General features: G+C 39.2%; 1 protein-coding gene across 2 annotated transcripts; it reads left to right on the top strand.

The window, feature by feature from the left end:
* Positions 1–414: 414 nt before the first annotated feature.
* Positions 415–26,986, top strand: LATS1 (large tumor suppressor kinase 1; the record flags this gene model as incomplete). 2 transcript variants are annotated; one of them, XM_080699829.1, is made up of 7 exons in its annotated part: positions 415–765; positions 7,229–7,376; positions 10,522–12,035; positions 15,319–15,901; positions 18,432–18,614; positions 19,037–19,143; positions 26,477–26,986. In XM_080699829.1, 7 exons carry the CDS (start codon positions 415–417, stop codon positions 26,984–26,986), a joined length of 3,396 nt encoding a protein of 1,131 aa, XP_080555955.1. The 2 variants fall into 2 exon arrangements, with proteins under 2 accessions (XP_080555955.1, XP_080555956.1); XM_080699830.1 differs by lacking the exon at positions 415–765 and adding an exon at positions 5,145–5,177.
* Positions 26,987–27,840: the final 854 nt, after the last annotated feature.

Raw genomic sequence — 27,840 nt, 5'->3', positions numbered from 1 at the left:
CCTACCCCTGGCCCACAGCCCAAGATGTATTTTATTTTTTATTTCAAAACAGGGTTTCACTATGCTGAGAGTCTTACTAAGTTGTTGAGACTGGCGTCCACCCAGCAATCCTCCTGTCTCAGCCTCCCAAATACTGGGATTACAAGCATGCACCACCACACCCTACTTAGCCTAGATCTCTTAACTCCTGTACTAATGAAAGTTTACTCTAATACATGGTACTGTTTTATTCTTCATGTCATAGCTTTTATCTATTTATTTATTTTATAGAGTAAATTATTTCAGTTGTGAAGAATTTGAACATTCCTGGGGACTTCCTCAAAGGATCATTTCATTTTTTGCTCAAGAGAAGACTCTGAAACTATCAAGTAGCTTTTAAAGTCCTTTGAGTGGGTTACATATATAAATGTTTTCATGAAGAGGAGTGATAAGCCCGAAGGATATAGACAAATGAGGCCTAAGACCTTTCCTGCCAGTAACTACACTGGTAGTAGCCGGCAGATGTTGCAAGAAATTCGGGAATCCCTTAGGAATTTATCCAAACCATCTGATGCTGCTAAAGCTGAGCATAATGTGAATAAGATGTCAACAGAAGACCCTCGACAAGTGAGGAATCCACCCAAATTCGGGACACATCATAAAGCCTTGCAAGAAATTCGAAACTCTCTACTACCATTTGCAAATGAAGCAAGTTCTTCCTCCAGGAGTACTTCAGAAATTAATCCACAGATGTTTCAAGATTTGCAGGCTGCTGGATTTGATGAGGTAAGACCTATGTGTATATTCCATCAATAATGTTACATTTACAATGCCATTAATTATTATAACAAAATAATAAGTTTTTGTTTTGTTTTTTAGTTTTTATATGCTACCTATCACTAAATTCTGAAGCTTCTAGAGTTTAAATGGTCAGGCATGTCATCAGAGTAGAAGTACAGTTGGAGAAAGCCAGAGGTGAGGGTAGGGGAAGAACCTTGGATTTAAATCAGGGCCTGGTGCATGCTAGACAAGACCTCTACACCGAGCTCCATCCCCAGCCTCAATGTCCTAGTCTTTATTTATAGACAATAATAATATTAATTGCTTTGCAATTACAAAGATATGTTAGCATTAATAAATCACACATTTGAAAATTGTCCCCTTATGACACTGATAACCTCAAGCAAGCCGGGCATGGTGGCGCACGCTTGTAATCCCCGCGCTTGGGAGGCTGAGACAGGAGGATTGCATGGGTTCGAAGCCAGCCTCAGCTACTCAGTGAGGCTTCCAGCAACTTAGTGAGACCCTGTTTCCAAATAAAATATAAAAAAGATCTGGGAGTATAGCTCGGAGGTAGAAAGCCTCTGGGTTCCACCCCCAGTACCACCAAAAAAAAAAAAAGATAACCTTAAGCAAGGTTGCTGTAGTGAAAGCATTCATGCACATATTGATCATCATTTGTCCACATCGTGCAGGCATGGTACTAGTTGCAGTGATTGTGATGTAAGGAATAGGGCACTTCTCCTACTTCCTACTTTGTTTAATCACTCATTATGGGAACTTCCCTTTATATTGTTAGCATTTAAGTATAAATGCTTGGTTCTTAGAACTTGGTACTTCATAATTCTTGCAGTTTCTCATTTCATTTTTTTTTATCATTTCATAAAACCTAATTATTCCTTTCATTAACCATACCAATGCCAAGTTCAAGGTAGGTGCTTTTTTCTTTTTTCTTTTTCTTTTCTTTTTTTTTTTTTTTTGGTGGTACTATGGACTGAAATCAGGGGCATTCTAACTCTGAGCTACCCCCCCCACCCACCCTATTTTTATTCTTTATTTTGAAACAGGGTCTCACTGAGTTGCAAAAGTCCTCACTAAGTAGCTGAGGCTGTCCTTGAACCAGGATCCTCCTGTTTCAGCCTCCCAAATGCTTGGGTTGCAAGCATGTACCACCACCACACCCAGCTTTCCAGTTTTATTTTTTATTTTGAAACAGGGTTTCACTATGTTGCTGAGGTTGGTCTTGAACCTGCAATCCTCCTGTCTCAGTCTCCCAAGTGCTTACAGGCTTATACCACCTTACCTGGCTCTTTTTTCTTTTGAGAATGTGTTTCTGGTAATTCTGTAGTATTATAAACTCAAATATTCCAGGATTAATTTCCTCATGGGAATAAATGAAAACAGGATTGATGCATTCTTAGAGCACATAAATTTATAATCATTGAGGTATATTATTTATTTATTGGGAGGGGTTTCTGGGGATGCAACCCCAGGGGTATTCTACCTCTGAGCTACACCCCCAGCCCTATTTTTTTTATTCTTTTTGTGTGTGTGTGTGGGGGGGGTACTTGGGATGGAACCCAGGGGCTATCTCCAGACTACACTCCCAGAGCTATTTTATATTTTATTTGGAAACAGTCTCAGTTAGCTGCTGAGAGCCTCATTAAATAGCTGAGGCAGGCTTGGAACCTGTGTGATCCTCCTATCTCAGCCTCCCAAGTACTAGGATTACAAACCTCCATCACTATGCCTGGCTGATGTGTATTTTTCTATAAACATAAAAACAGACATAAATATGTGGACCTTTTTCTTTTCTTTTCTTTTTTGGTGGTGCTGGGGTTCCTGGAAACCCTTCTGCCTCTGGGCTACACTCCCAGACCTATTTTATATTTTTACTTGGAAACAGGGTCTCTCAAGCCAGGGAGGCTGGCTTTGAACCTGTGTGATCCTCCTGTCTCTGCCTCCCAAGCGCGGGGATTACAAGCATGCGCCCCCATGCCCAGCTGTTTTTTCTTAACACTTCAACCTAATGAACAGTTTCTTGATAGTATTACAGATGTAAAAAATATTTTGTTACTTTAAAATTTTTATTTATTATTATTGGTGTCTGTGTTACTTAGGGATTGAACCCAGGGGCATTCTACCTGTTAGCTACAACCCCGGGCCTATTTTATATTTTTATTTTATTTATTTATTTTGTGGCACTGGGGATTGAACCCAAGGGCATTCTACTTCAAGCTAAACCAGGCCTCTTTCATTCATTCATTTATTCATCATTCACTCATTCATTCATTTGGTACTGGGGGTTGAACCCAGAGGCATTCTACCTCCGAGCTACATCCCCAGCCCTATATTTTTTTAATTCTTTATTTTGAAACAGGGTCTCACTATCTTGCAAAAGGCTTCAATAAATAGCTGAAGCTGGCTGAGAACTTGTAATCTGCTTAGCTTCTATATTATTATTCGAAACAGGGCCTCACTAGGTTGATAAGAGTCTCACTACTTTCCGAGACTGTCCTCGAACCTGTGATTCTCCTGTCTCAGCCTCCCAAATCCTGGGGTTACAAGCATGCACCACCATTCCTGGCTCCCTTTTTATTTTGAAACAGGATCTCACTAAGTTGCCGAGGCTGAGGATAACCTTGAACCTCTGAGCTTCCTCTCTCAGCCTCTCAAATACTGGGATTACAAGCATGTGCCACCATGCCTGGTTTATAAAAAATATTTTAAAACATAGCAGTAGGGCTGGGCATGGTGGCACATATTCAAAATCCTAGTATTTGTGAGGCTGAGGTAGGATCACAGGTTTGAGGACAACCTCAGCAAGTAGTAAGGTTCTCCTCAACCTAGCAAGACCCTGTTTCTAAATATTAGGCTGGGGGATGTAGTTTAGAGGTAGAATGCCCCTAAGGTTCGATCCTTACTACCTCAATCAATCAATCAGTCAATCAAATAAAGTATAGCAAAAAGTTTTAAAAATAAAAGCCAACATAATCACCACTGTGATTGGCCAAAATTCCAGTGTATTTAAGAAGATGATGATTTCCACAATATCGAAAAAGGCTAGTGGTTGCCAATTTGCTTGCCAGCTGAATGGGCATTGCCATGTGATAATAGCATAAATAGGAAGTTCAGTTGGCTTAACCAATTTTAAAATTCAGGACTTTTTGATAAATTTTAATTTGGGGTCATTTGTATTCTTCTAGCTTGCATATGAAATGAGACATTAATTTCCTATCTCATTGCAAATTTGTAAAGTCTAGTTGGCATAAAATGTGATCACTGCCAGGCGTGGTGGCTCATGCTTGTAATCCCAGCATTTGGGAGGCTGAGACAGGAAGATCACGCAGGTTCAAAGCCAGCTTCAGCTACTTAGTGAGTCCCTTTGTAACTCAGTGAGACCCTGTTTCAAAATAAAGAATAATAAAAAAATAGGGCTGGCACTGTCACTCAGAGGTAGAATGTCCCCCTGGGTTCCATCCCCAGTACCACAAAAATAAATAAAAAAATGTGATCACACTATATTTTTGTTTCAGTTAGGGATTGAATTTGGTTGCTTTTAACAAAAATCCAAATAAGATGATTCAGTTTAAATAATTATCATTCATTGGTTCAGCTTCTGAAAGATGTCAGATGCTAGGACCCTTATGAGTCTCCTGAATTTGCTTTTTTTTTTTTTTCCCCCAGTACTGGGGATGGAATTCAGAAGCATTTTTAGCCTTTATTTTGAAACGGTCTCACTGAGTTGTAAAGGGCCTCACTATGTAGTAGCTGAGGCTGTCTCGGAACCCGGAACCTCCTGTCTCAGCCTCCCGAGTGTTGTGATTGCAAGCGTGCGCCACCACACCCAGCTTAAATTTGACTTCTTGGTGGCAGCATGTTCTAGCACAGTTATCATACAGATCGCCTTGGAAATAGAATGCAAGGGGAAGGACCAGTCCTTAAATCAGAGGTAGGAAAATTATCATTTCTTCCTACAAGATCAGTAACTTTCAGGAAAGGAAGAATGGATTTCCATCAAAATCTTTGGTTGGTCTCACATTCATCTCTAGTCACTTTATTTTATTTTATTTTATTTTATTTTATTTGCAATACTGGGGTTGAACCCAGGGGCATCCTACCTCCGAGCTACACCCTAGCCCTATTTTTTATTATTTTATTTGAAACAGGGTCTCACTAAGTTGCAGATGGTCTCATGAAGTAGCCGAGGCTGACCACAAACCTGCAATTCTCCTATTTCAGCTTCACAAGTACTGGGATTACAAGCGTGCACCACCATGCCTGGCTTTTAGTTATTTTATATAGGGTATCATTTATTTTATATAGGGTATCGTCTGTTAGTAGCCTGTGACCATTCGTCTTTTAAAGCCATTTTCCATTTTTAAATGTCATTTGAAATACTAAATCCTCTAGGACAAGTGATTGCCTCCACTCTTGAAAAATGCATGTCAGTATACTTTCTGGATATTAGTGTATACTTTATGCTTACATTTTAGCATAAAGTGTAAAGATGGAGAATAACAACCAGTTTTGGGGATCTAGGTGCTATGCTTTTGTGCTTTACGTGTTTTCTTAGGTACTCCTCACATCAGCTCTGTAAGTTTATCACAGTTAAAGAAACTGAGGCTCTGAAGTGTTAAATAACTCACCAAAGCTGATACATGTCTAAAATGAAGCTACTGGAACTCAACCACAGATCAGTCTGATTCCAGATCCTGTTTGCTTCATCACACTATCTAACCTCCTAAAGCCTTCCTCACATAATTATATCTCTTTAGTATTTTCCTCTACCATTTTCCACATATTTTTGTCTCTGTAAATATAGTTTTCTGCAAATGTAAACTGTAAGAAGATAAAACATCATAACTAGGTAGTTCTTTTACTACTATACATAACTGCAAGGATACTTATAAATACCTTAATGACACAAAAATTGTTTCTAGTATTTTGGTTGATAGCTTTTGTGTGTGTGTGTGTGTGTGTGTGTGTGTGTGTGTGTGTGTGTGTTATTGGGGATGGAACCTGGGGGCATTCTACCTCCGAGCTACACTCCCAGCTCAATTTTTTATTCTTTATTTTGAAACAACTAAGTAGCTGAGGCTGTCTGTGAACCGCGATCCTCCCATCTCAGCCTCCCAAGTACTGGGATAACAAGCGTGTGCCACCATGCCTGGGTGGTCAGTAGCTTTTTTAACAATCTGATAGTCTCTGTTTATATAGGAATGAAACTAAGAATGAGAAACAATCAGAATCATGTTGCTCTGATTGTAACATGAAGTTAATCCTAGAATGATTTCATCCCAGAAAGAAACAGTAATATGCTACATAAAGGTGAAAGTATTAAAGAATCATTTGAAAGATTTTAGGCTTTATTTCCTTTATTAATGTTAGCTACAAACAGGACATTATTATTATTATTATTGTTAATATTAGTTAATGTTATTGTTAACATTAATTAATATAATTATAATCAACATTACTGTTGTTATTAATATTATAAGTAATATTGTTATTAATATAATATTAATAACTGATATTATAATATTAATTAGCTGGGTATGGTGGTATACACTTGTAATCTCAGTACTTGGAAGGCTGACAAAGGAGGATTGCAGATTTGTGGTTAACCTCAGATACTTAGGCCCTCTACAATTTAGTGAAACCCGGTTTCAAAATGGAGTAAACAATAGGGGGCCAGGCGTAGTGGCGCATGCTTGTAATCCCAGTGCTTGGGAGGTGGAGACAGGAGGATCATGCAGGTTCGAAGCCAGCTGTGCTGGCTTAAGAGACCCTGTTTCCAAATAAAAACATAATAGGTCTAGGAGTATAGCCTGGAGGTAGAGGGGCTTCCAGGAACCCCAGTACCACTTTAAAAAAAAAAAAAAGGGATGGAGAGCCAGGCATGGTGGCGCACTTTTCTAATCCCAGCATTCGGGAGACGGAGACCAGAGCTACTTAGGGAGGCCCTTCACAACTCAGTGACACTCTGTTTAAAAAAAAAAAAAAACAAGGCTGGGCATGGTGGCGCTCACTTGTAATCCCCGTGCTTGGGAGGCGGAGACAGGAGGATTTCGCAGGTTTGAAGCCAGCCTCGCTGGCTTAAGAGACCCTGTTTCCAAATAAAAATATAAAAAATAGGTGTCTGGGAGTGTAGCCTGGAGGTAGAAGGGTTTCCAGGAACCCCAGTACCACCAAAACAAAACCAAAAAAAACAAAAATAATTGGAGCTGAGGGTATATAGCTCAGAGGTAGAATACTGGGGTTCCATCCCCAGTACTGCAAAAACAAACAAACAAACAAACAAACAATAGGGTTAGGGGTATAACTTGGAGGTAGAATACCCTGGATTCCATCCTCAGTATGGGAGGGGGATTATGGTTTGGCTCCCATGTAACCCAGTGTTCTTTTCTCCTACAAATCATAAGATTTAAAATTTATTTCTGTTTTGTTTTCTCTAACCTCATATCAGGATATGGTTATACAAGCACTTCAGAAAACTAATAACAGAAGTATAGAAGCAGCAATTGAATTCATTAGTAAAATGAGTTACCAAGACTCTCGGCGGGAACAGATGGCTGCAGCAGCTGCCAGACCTCTTAATGCCAACATGAAACCAGGTGATTCATCAACACATTTTTTTTCTGAACTCTCATGGTATACTTTTAAAACACATAAGTCTATCAAGTCTTTGATCTTAGAAAACCTAAAAGTATCTCAGTAAATGAAAGCCTAAAATTAAGAGAATAATATAGTATTGTACCAAAATTAATTGGAGAATGGGTCATCAGCCTTAAAAGTTGGTAAGTAACCATGTGTGGTAGCACACGACTGTAATCACAGTACTTGGGAGGCTGAGACAGCATCATAGGTTTGAGGCCAGCCTCAGCAATTCAAGAGAGACTCTCAGAACTTGGCAAGACCGTGTTTCAAAAATAAAATATGAGCTGGGCGTGCTGGCGCACACTTGTAATCCCAGCATTCAGGAGGCTGAGACCTGGAGGGTCACGGTTTGCGGACAGCCTCAGCTTCTTACTGAGGCCCTCTGCAACTCAGTGAGACCCAGTTTCAAAATAAAGAATAAAAAATAGGGCAGGGGGTGTAGCTTGGAGGTCAAATGCCCTTGGGTTCCATCCCCAAACCCGTAAAAAAATAAAAAATAAAACTCCGAGGCAGAATGCCTCAGGGTTCAATCCCCAGTACTACATAAAATATATCATGCTCCCCAATACTATAATTTAAACTAGCCCTTTTTTGTATTTTAGTTTCATATTTTAAGGGTAATATGTGTTTATTATAGACTATTTAGACAAAAGTTAAGCCCAAAAGAAATACCTCTGTTAATTCCATTATTTTGATGTGTTATTTTATAGTCTTTTTTCTTATGGAAAATATGAGTGGGAGTGTGTGTGTGTTTTGTTTTGTTGTTGTTGCTGTTGTTTGGTACTTGAGATTGAACCCCAGGCTGCTATTCCATTGAGCTACATTCCCAGCTCTTTTGTTTTTATTTTTTTACTTTGAGATCAGTCTTGCTAAGTTTTCCATGATAGCCGTGAACTTGCAATCCTCCAGCCTCATCCTTCTGAATTGCTGAGATTACAGTCATGTACCATCATGCCCCACTGTATGTGTGTGTTCTTGTGATTCTTATGGTTTAGACAAAAGAAGGGGATCATAATAAATCCTACTTTATTCATCTAATATACCATGCCTAGCTTTCTTTGTTTTTAAATGTAGTACAAGATGTTTTTGGTATACTTGGTGTTGGGGATCAAACAAGCCCTATGCATTCTAGGCATGCACTTATTACCACTGGGCTGTATCACCAGGACTACTACATATATATATATTTGTTGTTGTTTTTTTGTTTTGTTTTGGTACTGGGGATGCATTCTACCTCCGAGCTACACTCCCAGCCCTATTTTTTTATTCTTTATTTTGGAACCAGGGTCTCACTGAGTTGCAGAAGGCCTCACTAAGTAGCTTGAGGATGTCAGTGAACCATGATCCTCCTGTCTCAGCCTCCCAAATGCTGGGATCATAAGCGTGCACCACCACACCCGGCTTTACAGAATAATTCTAGTAGCCCATTAAAATAGATTTATCACAGGCCGGGCGTGGTGGCACACTCTTGTAATCCCCGCGCTTGGGAGGCAGAGACAGGAGGATCGCGCAGGTTCGAAGCCAGCCGTGCTGGCTTAAGAGACCTGTTTCCAAATAAAAATATAAAATAGGTCTGGGAGTGTAGCCCGGAGGTAGAAGGGCTTCCAGGAACCCCAGTACCACCAAAATAATAATAATAAATAATAATAATAATAATAATAATAATAACAATAATAATAATAGATTTATCACATACTTTAACTAGTCTCTTATTTTTGTACATTTGCCATGTTTCTTTTTTTTTTTTTTAAACCCGTGTGGCTAAATTTTGTGTGTGTGTGTGTGTGTGTGTGTGTGTGTGTGTGTGGTACTGGGAATGGAACCCAAAGGCTTTCTACCTCCAAGCTACACTCCCAGACCTTTTTTTTTTTTTTTAATTAATTCAGAAATAGGGTCTTACTAAGTTGCTGAGAGCCTCACTAAGTAGCTGAGGCTGGCTTTGAAACTTTGCAGTCCTCCTGTCTCAGCTCCCCAAGTACTAGGATTACAAGTGTGCGCCACCACGCCTGGCTATCTTTATAAATACTTAATGATTTCCTAAGAGTAAATTTTAAGTGCTTGTCAAAATTTTGAAGTTTTTTTTAAGATATTGCTGTTTAGACAGTATAAACTTATAGTCTCCCTATCAAAATTTACAATGAGAATGAAAGTACATTACGATGAAAAAAGCAAGTTTGTAAAGATTGAATTTTATCATTTTTCTTTTTTTCCTCTGTTTTTGGTACTGGCGATTGAACTCAGAAGTGTTCTGCCTCTGATCTGCACTCCCAGTCTTTTTATTTTGAAACAGGATTTTATTAAGTTGTTGATGATGCTGTCCTTGAACCTATACTCCTTCTGTCTCAGCTTCACAAGAACTGGAATTACAGGCATGTGCCACAACTCCGAGCTTATATTTATTTATTTTTTGTAGTGAGAAAACTTAAAATCTACTCTCTCTGGGTTTTATGGTGCATGCTTGTAATCCCAGTATTTGGGAGGCTGAGATAGAGTATTAGGGTTCATGGCCAACCTCAGCTACTTAGTGAGCCCCCCCTTTCTCTCTCTCTCCTTCTCTGTCTCTGTCTGTCTGTCTGTCTGTCTGTCTCTCTGTCTCTGTCTCTGTCTCTCTCTCTCTCTCTCTCTCACTCACTCACTCAGACACACTCACATACATACAAACACACACACACACATACACAGTCTACTCTCTTAGCAATTTTCAGGAATGTAGTACATTGTTATCAGCGATAGTTACCATTTTGTAAAACATCTCTTAAACTTTTCCCCCATTAAAAAAATTTTTTTTTCCAATATTGGGGGTTGAACCCAGGGGTGTTCTACCTCTGAGCTACATCCCCAGTCCTATTTTTATTCTTTATTTGAAGCAGGGAACTAAGTTGTGGAAGGCCTCACAGATTAGCTGAGGCTGGCCATGAACCTGTGATTCTCCTATCTCAGCCTCTCAAGTACTGTGATTACAAGCAAGCACCACCAAGCCTAGCTCCGTTTTTATAATTTTTGAAAGAGAGTTGAGTGTTATTTAGTATTTTCAGGATTCCAAGTTAAAATTTTTCAAAAACAAGAGGCTAAAACCACGGTTTTTCTCTTTTGTGATCCTAGGGAGTGTGCAACAATCAATTAACCGAAAACAAAGCTGGAAAGGTTCTAAAGAGTCCTTAGTTACTCAGAGACATGGCCCACCTATTGGGGAAAGTGTGGCCTATTGTTCTGAAAGTCCCAATTCACAGACAGATGTAGGAAGACCTTTGTCTGGATCTGGTATAACATCATTTACTCAAGCTCACCCTAGCAACGGACAGAGAGTGAACCCTCCACCACCACCTCAAGTAAGGAGTGTCACTCCTCCACCACCTCCAAGAGGCCAGACTCCCCCTCCACGAGGAACAACTCCACCGCCCCCCTCATGGGAACCAAACTCTCAAACGAAGCGCTATTCAGGGAACTTGGAATATGGAATGTCCCGAATCTCTCCTGTCCCACCTGGGGCATGGCAAGAGGGCTTTCCTCCACCACCTCTTAACACTTCTCCCATGAATCCTCCCAATCAGGGACAGAGGGCCATTAGTTCTGTTCCCGTTGGCAGACAACCAATCATCATGCAGAGTTCTAACAAATTTAATTTTCCACCCGGGAGACCAGGAATTCAGAATGGTGGTGGTCAGGCTGATTTTATGATACATCAAAATGTTGTCCCTGGAGGTGCTGTGAATCGGCAGCCACCCCCACCATATCCTCTGACCCCAGCTAGTGGACAAAACCCTTCTGCCTTACAGACAGGGGGATCTGCTGCTCCTTCTTCATACACAAATGGAAATATTCCTCAGTCTATGATGGTGCCAAACAGAAACAGTCATAACATGGAACTTTATAACATTAATGTACCTGGACTACAAACAACTTGGCCTCAGTCATCTTCTGCTCCTGCCCAGTCATCCCCGAGCAGCGGGCATGATATTCCTCCATGGCAGCCTAACATACCAGTGAGGTCAAATTCTTTTAACAATCCATTAGGAAACAGAACAAGTCACTCTGCTAATTCTCAGCCTTCAGCTACAACAGTCACTGCAATTACACCAGCTCCTATTCAACAGCCTGTGAAAAGCATGCGTGTATTAAAACCAGAGCTGCAGACTGCTTTAGCACCTACCCACCCTTCTTGGATTGCACAACCAATTCAAACTGTTCAACCCAGCCCTTTTTCTGAGGGTACCACTTCAAATATGACTGTTATGCCACCTGTTGTTGAAGCTCCAAACTATCAAGGTCCACCACCACCTTATCCGAAACATCTGTTACACCAAAACCCATCTGTTCCTCCATATGAGTCAATAAATAAATCCAGTAAAGAGGACCAGCCCACTTTGCCTAAGGAAGATGAGGGTGAGAAAAGTTTTGAAGATGTTGATGGTGGGGATAAAGAAAAAAAACAGATTACAACCTCACCTCTCACCGTCAGGAAAAACAAGAAGGATGAAGAGCGGAGGGAATCTCGCATTCAGAGCTACTCTCCTCAGGCATTTAAATTTTTTATGGAGCAGCATGTAGAAAATGTCCTCAAATCTCATCAGCAACGTCTGCATCGCAAAACACAATTAGAGAACGAAATGATGCGGGTAAAACCTTTTAAAATAACTTTTTATACTTGGCCATCTGTTTTTTGTATTTATTTTTAAAAGTTGTGCTCTAGTATTTTTCTTACTTCTTAGAGATTAATGTAATATATTATCAAGTTGGCAAGCTTAAAGTATTTTTGATTATATCATCTTATTTCAGTATTTCAAGATTTATTCAGAATTTCTGGTAATAAAGCTCTTGTGTTAATTTTAGAAAATATATTTACATTATATAGTTTTAGGTGTACATACTTCCTTTATATGGAAATCGGAGCAAGGGTTATTTTTAGATTTAACACATTATCTTTTTTTTTTACAGGTCTGGGGATGGAATCCAGGGACATTCGACCTCTGAGCTACCCCCCTGCCCTATTTTTTATTCTTTATTTTGAAACAGAGTCTCACTGGGTTGTGGAGGGCCTCGCTAAATAGCTGAGGCTGTCCGCAAACCGCTATCCTCCGATCCTCCAGTCTCAGCCTCCCAAATGCTGGGATTACAAGCGTGTACCACTACACCAGCACTCATTATTTTAATAACAACTAAAAATCAACTACAAATATCTGAGTCAGATTGTCAAAGATAGAGCCCTTCAGTTATTTCCCCCTTTAATTTCATCATTATAATGTCCTAGAGAAAAATGTGCTAAACTTATTAAGTAAAAGTGTACTAAAGCCAGGTGTGGTGGCGCACACTTGTAATCCCAGCTCTTAGGAGGCTGAGACCAGTGAATCGCACAGGTTGGAAGCCAGCCTCACTCAGTTACTTAGGCTCTCAGCAATTTAGTAAGACCCTGTTTCCAAATAAAGTATAAAATAGGTCTGGGAGTATAGCCCAAAGGTAGAAAAACCCCTGGGTTCCACCCTCGGTATCAAACACACACACACACACACACACACACACACACACACACACACACACACACGGTGTGCTAAAAAGGAGATCAGAATATATAAAGACTCACTTTAGATTGATCTGTCTTATGATCTCATTTAAATTTCTTCACTAGATATTGTATCATCGTTTTGATTATGTGCTTAGATTATCATGTGCTTAGATTTTATTTCCTAATTTTACATCTACCACTAGAAATCCAAGATCAACCTTTTGGTTAAACAACTTTGTATACTTCAGAGTTCTTTTATTTATTTTTTTTATTTTTTTATTTTTTTATTTTATTTTATTTTATTTGGTGGTACTGGAGTTCCTGGAAGCCCTTCTACCTCTGGGCTACACTCCCAGACCTATTTTTATTTTTGGAAACAGGGTCTCCTAAGCCAGCGCGGCTGGCTTCGAACCTGCGCGATCCTCCTGTCTTCGCCTCCCAAGCACAGGGATTACAAGCGTGCACCACCACGCCCGGCCAGAGTTCTTTTAAAATGGTTATTCCGAGCTGTGCCTGGTGAGGCTGAGACAGGAGGATTGAAGGTTCATGGTCAGTCTCAGCTAATCAGTGAGGCCTTCCACAACTTAGTGAGACTCTGTTTCAAAATAAAGAATAAAAATTAGGTTTGGGAGCCAGGCGTGGTGGCACACGCTTGTAATCCCAGCATTCAGGAGGCTGAGACCTAGAGGATCGCGGTTCGCGGGCAGCCTCAGCTACTTAGTGAGGCCTCTGCAACTCAGTGAGACCCGGTTTCAAAATAAAGAATAAAAAATAGGGCAGGGGGTGTAGCTCAGAGGAACCCCTGGGTTCCATCCCCAGACCTGCAAAAAAAAAAAAAAAAAAAAAAAAATAGGCTTGGGGGTGTAGCTTGGAGGTAGAATGCCCCTAGGTTCAATCCCCAGTACCAAAAAAAAAAAAAAAAAAAAAAAAATTATTACAAATCTCATTGTATAGTATAGCATTATTATTCTTAATATAAACTGAATTATGTTAGATGAAAAATACATGATAAATCTCTGTGACTTAACCATATTATAGTTCTTTTAGTCCTTGGGATTTCTTACTAAAGTCTGTATGTATTTTCTTAGTTTATTTTTCCTTTTTCCTCTTCACTTTCACTAATAGCTGATTTAAACTTTTATGGTGTTGGAAGCTTTGCTGACTTCTGTAGCCTCCATTACTGTGTAGGCAAGTAAGATTTTAAGAGAAAAAGTTCTATGCTACGTCTGGCATGTTGCTCTTCTGAAAAGACTTGCATGTAAATGTGCATCCTAACAGAAGCATGAGGTTGCTGTATTTGAATTAGTCTTGGCATTTCTAAAATTAGACTACTTTTCTAGTTGAAATCCTTTTCTGGTTAGACCCTTCAGTTCTTAATAGTTAGCCAGAAGAAATCCAAGTATTTACTTAGAAGTTATTTTATCATATATATATATATTTGTCTCTCTATAGAGATACCTATGTGTCTTTGTAAGTCACACTATTCTTTGAAATATTAAAAAATATCTGGGAGATTGTTTTTAACCAGTTTGTCTTTTTAAATGAGATAGAAACACTTTGCATTATGTGATGATAGTAGTGGGCTGTAAGGCCCACTTTTTCTAATCTTTAAGAAAGATTAAAAAAAAGAAAAGAAAAACTGTCAATACTATTGTGTATTTCTTGAGAACAGAGAAAGGCTTAGTGAGTTAGAGAAAACATTCTTTTGTTGTTCATAACACATGATTTTTTTTTTCAGAAAATTCTTCCATCCCAGAGCTGGGATGGAAGAATTTTTTTTTTCATGCAAAATAAAATGAGAGGAATATTTGAGGCCTCAATATTTCACAAAAAGAACCATTTAGAGCCAGGCATGGTGGCCCACGCCTGTAATCCTAGTACTTGGGAGGCTGAGACAGGAGGATCACAGGTTTGAAGCCAACCTCATCAATTTAGCAAGACCTTACTTAAAAATAAAAAGGGATGGGGATGTAGTTTGTAGGTAGAATGAACCTAGGTTCAATTCCCAGCACAAAAAAAAGAAGAAAAGCAAGGCAATTTATCCTGTAATTTTGTTTGAATATGCATGGAGAGTTGAGGATGCATGTTAACAGACATTTATTTATTGCACACTGGGAACCTATATTTTGAGTACTCTGCTAGAAAAGAATAGAAAACTGTTAATATCTTGTTTTCTTCAGCTGAATTTGCATACTCACCTTTTATACACTGTTAGCTATCTTAAGCTGCACTCTTGGTCATTAGTTTTCTCTGAAATACATTCTAGTTTTCTAACATGCTTTATTAAAGATTATTATGCATTAACCTTTAAATTTATGCCCCAATTTTTTATAAGCATTTTAAAATATTCAATATTGAAGAAGACATTTCCTCATTTAACATCTAGTTTATTTACCTAGGTTGGATTATCTCAAGATGCCCAGGATCAAATGAGAAAGATGCTTTGCCAGAAAGAGTCTAATTACATTCGTCTTAAGAGGGCAAAAATGGACAAGTCTATGTTTGTGAAGATAAAGACACTAGGAATAGGAGCATTTGGTGAAGTCTGTCTAGCAAGAAAAGTAGATACAAAGGCTTTGTATGCAACAAAAACTCTTCGGAAGAAAGATGTTCTGCTTCGAAATCAAGTTGCTCATGTAAAAGCTGAGAGAGATATACTGGCTGAAGCTGACAATGAATGGGTAGTTCGCTTATATTATTCATTCCAAGATAAGGACAATTTATACTTTGTGATGGATTACATTCCTGGGGGTGATATGATGAGCCTGTTAATTAGAATGGGCATCTTTCCAGAAAATCTGGCACGATTCTACATAGCAGAACTTACCTGTGCAGTTGAAAGTGTTCATAAAATGGGTTTTATTCATAGAGATATTAAACCCGATAACATTTTGATTGATCGTGATGGTCATATTAAATTGACAGACTTCGGCCTCTGCACTGGCTTCAGATGGACACATGATTCTAAGTACTATCAGAGTGGTAAGCAAACTCAAAATTTATTTTAGTTTATAGTAATGTTACTTATTTATGAAGTAAAATGCAAAATGGTATCACTAGATGGGAGCTGAAGATCTGGGTCTGGACTCTGTTGGATAAGCTTGGGTAAATCCTTTAGGCACTTAGGCTTACAAAATAAAAGAATTTTTTATTTGATTAATTCTAATTCACATTTTTGAGATAAGGCTCTTTACAAATTTTATTTTGAAATGTCAGATATGTTTTTAAAATGCCTGCCAGCTGGGCGTGGTGGCTCACACTTGTAATCCCAGCATTTAGGAGACTGAGAGAGGAAGATCTTGGTTCAAGGCCAGCCTCATGTACTTAGGCCCTTTGTAACTCAATGAGACCCTATTTCAAAATAAAGAAAAAAAAATAGGGCTGGGGGGTATAGCTCAGAGGTAGAATGCCCCTGGGTTCCATTCCCAGTACCGCAAAATAAATAAATAAATAAATAAATAAATAAATAAATAAATAAATAAATAAATAAATAAAGTCTGCTGCTCTGCTCTCAGACCCTTAGGACATCCAGGTTTTAAAGTCCTGTGGCTCCAGGCCTGGTCTCATTTGCTTCCTTGTGGGGCTCATGTGTATGCATATGTACCCCAGTGACTTGAAGAGTCCATGTAACTATTTTATGTATACACATGAATACTTAAATGCCAACATTTTCAATAATTTGATAAAATCTTTGTAGACACTCAAAAAATAAAAATAATGTCTGTGTAGGGGTTACTGGAGATTGCGCTCCACAGGCACTCCGCCTCTCCAGCCCTGTTTGTTTATTTTTGAAACGGGGCCTCCCTAGGTCACTGAGAGTCTTGCTACTTGCTGAGGCTATCCTTCAACCTGCAGTCGGCCTGGTGTGGTGACACACACCTGTAATTTCAGTACTTGGGAGGCTGACAGGATTGCAGGTTTGCAGCCTGCCTCAGCAGCTTAGGCCTTATGCAACTTAGTGACTGTTTCAATATAAAAAATAAAGGGCTGGGGTTATAGCTTGGAGGTAGAATATCCTGGGGTTCAATCCCCAGTACCACATACACCCAGAAACCAAAAACCTGCCATCCTGGTCTCATTGCAGGTGTGTACCACCACACTCACTTTAAAAAAATTTTTAAATGAAGCCTATATTCACCAAAATAAAAAGTACTTTAGAAACTCTAAACAATCACTTCCCTTCTTTCCTCCAGAGATAACCATTTTGTTAGAACTTCATAATTAGTTCTTTTTCTCTATACTTTTATAATATGTCCATATCCTTTAACAGTGTTATTTCATTTTGCCTGCTGTTAAACCTTTATTTAAATATGATCATTCCATATACTGTGTTGAGTTTTTTGTTGTTGTTGTTTAAGGTTTCTTCATGTTATTGCATATAAATTTTATTTTCACTGCTTTGTAGTATTTCATTGTGTGACTATTATGCAATTTGCTTAACCCCAAAAGTTTATGTAGCTGGGCATGATGACACATGCCTCTAATTCTGGTATTGGGGATGCTAAGACAGGAAGAACACAGGTTTGAGGCCAGCCTCAGCAACTTAGCAAGACCCCATTTTATTTTTTTTAATTTTTAAAAATTTTTTAATTTTTTTTGCGGGTTTGGGGATGGAACCCAGGGGCATTCGACCTCCGAGCTACACCCCCTGCCCTATTTTTTATTCTTTATTTTGAAACCGGGTCTCACCAAGTTGCAGAGGGCCTCACTAAGTAGCTGAGGCTGTCTGCGAACCGCGATCCTCCAGTCTCAGCCTCCCGAATGTTGGGATTACAAGTGTGTGCCACCACACCCGGCTAGCAAGACCCCATTTAAAAATAAAGAATAAAAATGGCTGGGGGTGCAGCTCAGAAGTAGAAAGCATTTATGTACATAGTTCTATGTGTTTAAGCTGGGTGTGGTGGCCCATGCTTGTAATCCAAGTTCTTTGGGAGGCAGAAATAGGCAGATCATAGGTTCGAGGATAGCCTCAATAAGTAGTAAGACCCTCATGAATCTAGTGAGACTTTGTTTCAAAATAAAAAATAGGGCTAGGGATGTAGTTGGGAGGTAGAATGCCCCTGGGTTTAAACCCTGTAAAGCGCGCGCACGCACACACGCGCGCACACACACACACACACACACACACACACACACACACTTTTTTTTTCACAGTTCTGGAGAAATTCAAAATTAAGATGTAGACAGGCTTCATTCCTCCTGTGGCCTCTGTCCTTGGTTTGCAGATGTCACCTTCTCTGTGTCCTCATATGGCTGTCCCTCTGTGGAACATACGTAATGTTACTTATGACTCAGATTGTCATTTGACATTGAGTAAATTGCTGAGCTTTCTGGTTTTCCTAGTGTACAACTTTTCCTATTGATATTTCAGAAAATTAGGCCTTAGTAATAAGCACCATCAGTGATAGGGCATAGTTCATGTTTCAGTTTGTTACAAAGGAGAACGTTGATTACCATTGGCTTTAGCTTTTCTCTTGTTTTCATAAAGTTTTTTCTTTCTTTCTCTTTACAGGAGACCATCCACGGCAAGATAGTATGGATTTCAGTAACGAGTGGGGTGACCCCTCCAACTGTCGATGTGGAGATAGACTAAAGCCATTGGAGCGAAGGGCTGCACGCCAGCATCAGCGATGTCTAGCACATTCTTTGGTTGGGACCCCTAATTACATTGCACCTGAAGTGTTGCTAAGAACAGGTAAAGCTGTATTTAATAAAAAATCTCAAAAGACCTTTGGACAAGCCAAAACCTAGAGTGGAATATGCCTTATTTTTCAGATTTATGATAAAAGTATTTTGAGCCTGGCGTGGTGGTGCATGCTTGTAATCCTAGCATTTGGGAGGCTGAGACAGGAGGATCCCAGTTCTCGGATAGCCTCAGCTACTTAGTGAGGCCCTCTGCAACTCAGTGAGAGAGACCTGGTTTCAAAATAAAGAATAAGAAATAGGGCAGGAGGTGTAGCTCGGAGGTTGAATGCCCCTGGGTTCCATCCCCAGACCTGCAAAAAAAAAAAAGAAAAAGTATTTATTTTGCAGTGTAAACTGATGATTTAATGTTGTTGGTTATATTCTGAGCATTTTAGAAGTGCTTATGAATAATTATAATTTTGGTATCTTTAGGATATACACAGTTATGTGATTGGTGGAGTGTTGGTGTTATTCTTTTTGAAATGTTGGTGGGACAACCTCCTTTCTTGGCACAGACACCATTAGAAACACAAATGAAGGTAAGATATACAACCTATACTAACAGAATTATCAGAGTCTCTAAACCATGAAACTTTATTAGTATAGGTCGAGTATCTGAAATGCTTGAGGCCAGAAGTGCTTTAGATTTTTAAAAATATTTCCATGTGAGCTAGGCGTGGTGGTGCACGCTTGTAATCCCAGTATTCGGGAGGCTGAGACCAGAGAATCGCGGTTCATGGACAGCCTCAGCTACTTAGTGCGGCCCTCTGCAACTCAGTGAGACCCAGTTTCAAAATAAAGAATTAAAAAAAAAAATAGGGCAGGGGGTGTAGTTCGGAGGTTGAATGCCCCTGGGTTCCATCCCTAGACCCGCCAAAAAAAAAAAAAAAAATATATATATATATATATATATATATATATATGGTACCCAAGTCCTAGGATGAAATTCATTTATGTTTCATGTACACCTTATACATAGAGCCTGAAGGCATTTTTTTAACAGTGATTTTAGAGCTGTTTTATGGGCTTTTGTTGTTTCGCTTAATTTGGTGCAGGATTGGGGATCAGACTCAGGATCTCATATGTGCTAGGCACGTGCTCTAGCACTGAGTTACATCCCCAGCCCCTGCACCTTCACTTTGACTATCACATGAGGTGAAGCATAGAATGCATTTGTGGCATCATGTCAACATTTTAAAAGTTTAGGGTTTTAGAGCATTCCAGATTTTGGGGTTTGGGGTTAGGGATTTTCAAACTGTACTTCACTTGGAGCATCTTAAAATGGAGTTGAAAGGTTAATTTATAAAGGTATATTAGCCCACTAACATTCCATGTATGACCTCTAATCCCCATCATCCCAATATTCCTGTCCTCACTCATACAACTATATATATATATATATATATATATATATATATATATATATATATATATATATAGAGAGAGAGAGAGAGAGAGAGAGAGAGAGAGAGAGTGTGTGTGTGTGTGTGTGTGTGTGTGTGTGTGTGTGTGTGTGTGTGTTGGGAGAGTCTCTTAGGGATTAAACCCTGGGGCATCTGCTGCTGAGCTACAATCCAGTCCTATTTTACTTTTTAAAATTTTGAAACAGGGTCTCAGTAGAGAGCCTCGCTAAGTTGCTGAGGCTGGCTGAGAACCTATGATCCTCCTGTCTCAATCTTCCAAGTACTGGGATTACAGGCCTGCACCACCACACCCAGGTCCTTATAAAGATCTTTAGGGTCTTTAGAAGATTTATTCCAGTTTACTCCTTGTTAGTCACCTGTATGACTTTCCATGTATATTCTAGCCCCAAATCACAAGCATACATCTGTATCTCTACTTGAAAATACCACTGGCACTTAATGAGAAACTGCCCACAATGTTTTGTTTGTTTGCTTGCTTGCTCTTAGGGGCAGGGGTAATGGGGAATTAAGCCACAGGCATTCTGCCTCCAAGCTCTACCCCCCAGCCCTATTTTATTTTTTATTTTGAGACAGGATCTAAGACAGGATGGTAAGTTGCTGAGGCTCGCCTTGAGCTTGTGATTCTCCTATTTCGGCCTCCCAAGTTCTAGGATTGCAGGTGTAGGCCACCATGCCCAGCAGCCTTGTTTTATAATAATTTCCTCTCATGATATCTAATCCAGTCCCATGAGAGCAACAACTCAAACTCACTCCTGCAAGATGGCATTATTATTATTTTTATGAAGGCCAAACCCTCATGGCCCATATAAATGCCTTTTTAAAAATAACATATGAGCCGGGTATGGTGGCTCACACTTGTAATTCCCAGCATTTGGGAGGCTGAGACAGTAGGATCATGGTTCGCGGACAGCCTCAGCTACTACTTAAGCCCTTTGCAACTCAGTGAGACCCTGTTTCAAAATAAAGAATAAAAGATAGGGCTGGGGGTGTAGCTCAGAGGTAGAATGCCCCTGGGTTCCATGCCCGGTACCGCAAAAAAAAAAAAAAATGTATTTATTAAAGTACTAGGGATTAAACCTCAGGCCTTGTACATACTAGGCACAGGGTTCACTACAGAGCTACATCCTCTGTCTTTTTTATGTATTTTGAAACAGCATCTCATTAAGTTGTCCAGTCTGGCCTCAAACATCAGTCCTCCTGCCTCAGCCTTGAAAATTGCTGGGGTTACTGGTGCACACCACCATGCCCTGCTTCAGATGTTTCTTTATAGGCCTTGCCATTTTAAACACTTTCATACTGGGGACCAAGCCTCATCATGTGTTTTGATGAGGCCAAACCAGAGTCAAACCATAGTAGTATGGGTTTCAGTCATTGAAGGACCTTTAACTATCCATATCTGCCAGGCATGGTGGCGTATGCTTGGAATCCCAGCACTTGGGAGGCTGAGACAGGAGGATCACTTTTTGAGGACAGCCTCAGCTACTTAGTGAGGCCCTTTGCAACTTGTGAGATCCTGTTTCAAAATCAATAATAAAAAATAGGGCTGTGGGTGTAGCTCGGAGATAGTATGTCCTTGGATTCCATGACTAGTACCACAAAAAAAGTAAATAAATAAATAAATAATAAAAAAAATCTACTTCCTTCTACCCTTGATTTATGTTAATGGGGAGGGGAAATTACTGGAGATTAAGCCCAGGGCCCTATTTTATTTTATTCTTTTAATTTTGAAACAGGTCCTCCATAATTTAACACATACTGTAGTCTCATATCCCTTGAGTAATGCATCATTTTTCTCTGACGCTTTCAGTAATTTTTGTCTTTAGTTTTCAGTATTGTAATCATGATGTATCTGGGCATGGATTTCTTATGGCTTATACTATTTGGTGTTAAGTATCCTAAGTTTGTTGGTTTATGTTTTCTATCATTTTGGAGAGTGTTTAGAGCTGTCTTTTTTTTTTTTTTTTTTTTTGTATTATTGGGGATTGAACCCAAGGGCATTATACCTCTGAGGTATACCTCTATCCCTATCAACCAGTTGTTGAGGCTGGCTGTGAATCTGAGATCCTCCTATCTCAACCTCCCAAGCTCTAGGATTACAGGCATGCACCACCATGCCCGGTTTAGGTATCATTTCTTACAATATTTTTGTGTAGCTGGGCGTGATGGCGCATGCTTGTAATCTCCGTACTTGGGAGGCATGGCACAGGTTCGAAGCCAGCCTCGCTGGCTTAAGAGACCCTGTTTCCAGATAGGTCTGGGAGTGTAGCCCAAAGGAAGAAGGGTTCCATCCCCAGTACCACACACAAAAATATATATTTTTTTTGTGTGCCACAAACTCTTTCCTTTTGAGACTCAGTGACAGGAATGTTAGACCTTCTGGTATATTACTACAGATTCCTGAGGTTCTATACATACATATATATTTTTTTTTCTTTTTTTTTTTTTTCTGTACTGGGGATGATGGAAACCAGAAGCATTCAATCTTCAAGCGACACCCCAGCCCTATTTTTTTGTTCTTTATCTTGAAACAGGGTCTCACTGAGTTGCAAAGGGCCTAAGTAGCCGAGGCTGGCTTCGAATCTGCGCAATCCTCCTGTCTCAGCCTCCTGAATGCTGGGATTACAAGCGTGAGCCACCATGCCCGGGTCTATACATATTTTAAATCCTTGTTCTCTCTGCAAAATTTTTTTCTTATTAATATCTTAAGTTCACTTACATTTTTCTCTGACATTTGCTATTATGCCTATCCACTTGAGTTCTGTTAGTTATTTTTCATTTCTAAAATTTCCATTTGGTATTTCTATATATCTTCACCTGCTTTGCTGACATGCTTTTTCTTTATTTCCAGGGTAGTCGCCATTATTTGTTTTTTATTTATTTTTATTTATTTGTTTATTTTTATTGTTATTTATTATTATAATGTTTTTTGTCAGATAATTCTACCATAGTGTCATTTCAACAGTATTGTCTTTTCCTGTGTGAGTTGAAATTTTCCTGATCGTTTGTATGCCACATAATTTTGGATTATATCAGGAGTTTTGAATATTATGTTATGAGCCTCTGGGTCTTATTTAAAGCCTTATGCATATTTTGTATTATTTAGGCAGGCATTAAAACCTGGTTAAATTCAGGCCACAAGTTCCATTGTATTTTCAATGTTTCATCCCAGAGCCTTTGTATAAAACTAGGCAGATTTCTCTCTGGGCTGTGGCATTTTCCTGGTTTAGTTCTCAAAGTCTCTGGTGTACTCTTTAGCATTAGATCCACATATGGTTTGAAGCATGACCCCAGCAGTTCATAAACAACTTTATGGGACTGATTTTAAATCTCCCTTTCCAATGTTCATAGAACTTTGCAGTTACCTAGGGCTCCCCTTCTCTGTTTTCTCATCAGAAAATGAGGTTTCGCTGGGTGTGGTGGTGCACCCTTGGAATTCCAACATTCCGGAGGCTGAGACAGAGAATCGCAGTTCACAGACAGCCTCAGCTATGTCGTGAGGCCCTTTGCAACTCAGTGAGACTGTGTTTCAAAATAAGGAATAAAAAGCCAGGTGTGGTGGCGCACGCTTGTAATCCCAGCATTTGGGAGGCTGAGCCCGGAGGATCACGGTTCTCACACAGCCTCAGCTACTTAGTGAGGCCCTCTGCAACTCAGTGAGACCCTGTTTCAAAATAAAGAATAAAAAATAGCGCTGGGGGTGTAGCTCAGAGGCAGAATGCCCCTGGGTCCCATCCCCAGTACCGCAAAAAAGAAAAGAAAAGGAGGCTTTATTTGCTCCCACTCTGCTATATATATATGTCTCATAATAACACCAGCATCCAAAGTAATGTAACAAGAGGACAGAGAGAAAACAAGCAACAGGACTTGAAACCATCTTCTTGGGACCCCATGCTAAGTGATCTTATTACTAACTGGAGGAAGGCATTCACTCAGTTTTAGGGACCTATGTGCCCTATGGTCACCTGTGTCTCTGCAGGAAACTCCTTTCAGGAAGTTCCCTGAGCCATAACTATGAGGGATTCTCCTGGCTCTATCACTTTCTCTCACTCAAATCTGGAACCTCACTATGACTTTTGTAGGAGATTTATTTATAGTGGTACCTACCATTGAACTGAAGGGGATTGTCCCTCCAAGCTACACCCCCAGTCCAATTTGTGTGTGTGTGTGTGTGTGTGTGTGTGTGTGTGTGTGTGTGTGTGGTGCTTGGGATGGAATCCAGGAGTATTCTACCTCTGAGCTACACCCCCAGCCTTATTTTTTTTGTATGTATGTATGTATGTATGTATGTATGTATGTATGTATGTGTGTATGTAGTTTTGTGTTACTGAGGGTGGAACCCAGAGGCTTTCTACCTCTGGGTTATACTCCCAGACCTATTTTCTATTTTATTTGGAAATAGGGTCTCACTAAGTAGCTGAGGCTGGCTTCAAACCTGTGCGATCCTCCTGTCTCAGCCTCCCAAGTGCGGGGATTACAAGCATACGCTAACACGCCGGGCTTTATTCTTTATTTTTAAATAGGGCCTAACTAAGTAGCTGAGGCTGGCCACCAACCTGTGATCCTCCTGTCTCAGCCTCCCAAGTACTGGGATTACAATCATGTGCCACCATGTCTGGCTCCAAATTTTTATTTTTATTTTGAAAAAGGGTCTCACTAAGTGGTAAGACTGTCCTTGATCCTGTGATTCTCCCGTCTCAGCCTCTCAAGTACTGGAATTACAAGTGTGGACCACCAAGCCCAAATTATCTTCTACTTTGAAACAGAGTGGGGTCTCACTAAGTTGTGGAGGGCCTCACTAAGTTGCTGAGGCTGCCCAAAATTCTAAGATCCTTCTGTCTCAGCTTCACAAGTTACTGGGATTCCAACACACTCAGCTCTTTAAGTTTTCTGAAGTTTGAGTATGATGTGCCCATGTGCAGTTTTCTGTGCAGTTATCTTGATTGGTATTCACTAAAGTCCTTGATGACATTTTGGGACATTACCTGTCATTCTCTTTTCTTTTCTTTTTTTTTTTTTTTTGGTGGTACTGGGGGTGGAACCCAGGAGCTTTTCTACCTCTGGGCTATACTCCTGGACCTATTTTATATTTTACTTAGAAACAGGTTCTCACTAAATTGCTGAGAGCCTCACTAAGTAGCTGAGGCTGGCTTCAAACCTGTGCGATCCTCCCGTCTCAGTCTCTCAAGGGGTGAGATTACAAGTGTACACCACCATGCCTGGCTCTCCCTCTCTGAGATTTTTCTTCTTTTCTCTTCATACTAGAGATTGAACCCAGGGGCATTCTACCTCTGGGTTATACTGTTAGCCTTGTTTTTTTTTTTTTTTTTAATTTATTTTGAAACAGGGTCTTGCTAAGTTGGGAAGGCCTCACTGATTAGCTGAGGCTGGCCACAAATCTGCTATCCTCCTGTCTCAGCATTCCAAGTACTGAGATTACAAGCATATACCACCATATACAACATGGAATTTTAATTGTTATGTATAAAATATTTGTTTGATATTGTCCTCTGTCTCTTATGCTTTATTATTTTTTCTCTCTGCTTTGGTTTAACATAATTTATACTGATTCATCTTTGAATTAACTCTTGATGTTTTTAGTATTTTTTTAATGTTAAACTAAAAGTTCCTAAATGTTCCTTATAATAAAAAGTAATAAAAATGAAAAATGTATCAAGCTAGTTGTATATTTTCATTTATCCTATCTAAAATAAGTGATGGAACAATATGACACTAATTATCTGAGGCTGGCTGAGAACCTATGATCCTCCTCTCTCAGCCTTCCTAATACTAGGATTACAGTTATGTGCCGCCATGTCCAGCTGGCTCCTCATTGCATTTTGTATAAAACCAGAACTTGGTCTTCTTGAACTTGTGCCAGGTAGTTTGCCAAGTACTGGGAAACACAAAGACAATCAAAACATGGATCCTAGAAGCCGGGCTTGGTGGCACACGCTTGTAATCCCAGCACTTCGGGAGACTGAGACTGGAGGATTGTGGTTCACAGACAGCCTTAGCTACTTAGACCCTCTGCAACTTAGTGAGACCCTGTTTCAAATTTAAAAGAATAAAAAATAGGGCAGAGGTTGTAGCTCGGAGGTTGAATATCCCTGGGTTCCATCCCCAGACCCGAAAAAAAAAATATTATGATAGAAGTAAATATATAGTATACGGGAGACAGAGTAGAAATAATGTAAGTAGCCTTCTGTGCCAGAGGGCTTAGCAGAGGAGGTAAAAACTTGTGAGCTTTGTGGTGTGAGTTTAAGTTGCCTGGGAAGGAGGGGTTAGGAGAAAAAATTATTTCCCAGCAGTGATTCATTATTAAATGTGTGGAGGGTAAAATGCCATGCAGTTTATTAAAAAAAATAAAGTAAGTCTTTTGTTATAAAACTTGGAGGAAATTTTCATCTTTCTTCTCTTCCCTCATAATTTTTTAAATTGTTTTTTAAAGGTTATCAACTGGCAGACATCTCTTCACATTCCTCCACAAGCTAAACTGAGTCCTGAAGCCTCTGATCTGATCATTAAACTTTGTCGAGGTCCAGAAGATCGTTTAGGCAAGAATGGTGCTGATGAAATAAAAGCTCACCCATTTTTTAAAACAATTGATTTCTCCAGTGATCTGAGACAGCAGTCAGCTTCATATATTCCTAAAATTACACATCCAACAGATACATCAAATTTTGATCCTGTTGATCCTGATAAGTTATGGAGTGATGATAATGAGGAAGAAAATGTAAATGACACTCTCAACGGATGGTATAAAAACGGAAAGCACCCTGAACATGCTTTCTATGAATTTACTTTTCGGAGGTTTTTTGATGACAATGGCTACCCATATAATTACCCAAAGCCTATTGAATATGACTACATTAATTCACAAGGCTTAGATCAACAGTCGGATGAAGATGATCAACATACAGGTTCAGAGATCAAAAATCGTGATCTAGTATATGTGTAACACACTAAGAAATAATTGTTATGAGAATTTCAAAAAGGCCTGAAATGCGGGATTTTTTTTAAGTTTTGAGAGTAAAATTATGCAAATGTGGCAGAGCTTTGTGTATATGCTCTGTATATAATATTTTATTTTCCTAAATTATGGAAAATCCTTTTAAAATGTTAATTTATTCCAGCCTTTTTAATCAGTAATTTAGAAAAAAAATTGTTAGAAGGAAAGTAAGTTATGAACTGAATATTATACTCAGTTCTTGGTACTTAAAGTACTTAAAGTAAAAATAGTGCTTTGTTTAAAAGGAGAGGCCTGATATCTATTTGTATATATGCTAAATAATTTTTAAATTGAAAAGTTTTTGAAAGACAGTTTTAGTTTGATCTTGCTTTAACCAAATATGAAAGATACGCATATTTACAGAACTCTTTTTATCCCCACCCCATAACCTTTTTTTTTTTTTTGGTATAGAATAAGCTAGAGAAATTAAGCCATCATTTTGGGGAATGTTCCTAGCCTAAGGATAATCTATATAAGTCATATCCTGGAACTAAGAAATACAGGGTGGAAATAGTCAGTATGTTCATCCGAAGGAAAATTATACAATTTGTCTTTTTTCTCCCCTCTGTGAAATATTTAATCTTCTGGCATTTTATCTCAATAATTACTGGCTTTAAAAGAAGGCATAGTACTACTACTTTTTTTCCATATTGGTATTAATGCTGCTTCCAGTTAAAGGGGGAAAAAGTTACCATAAACCAAAATTTTCAAATAGTAAAAGCTATGATCTTTCATACTTTTATTTTGAAATAAAATTTTTCCATTCTCCTAAGCATAGGAATTATTTACAGTTTATATGAAAC

This window comes from Muscardinus avellanarius (genome assembly GCF_963383645.1).
Source record: "Muscardinus avellanarius genome assembly, chromosome: 8".
Classification (NCBI taxonomy): domain Eukaryota; kingdom Metazoa; phylum Chordata; class Mammalia; order Rodentia; family Gliridae; genus Muscardinus; species Muscardinus avellanarius.
This window is presented reverse-complemented; position numbering and strand designations above follow the sequence as displayed.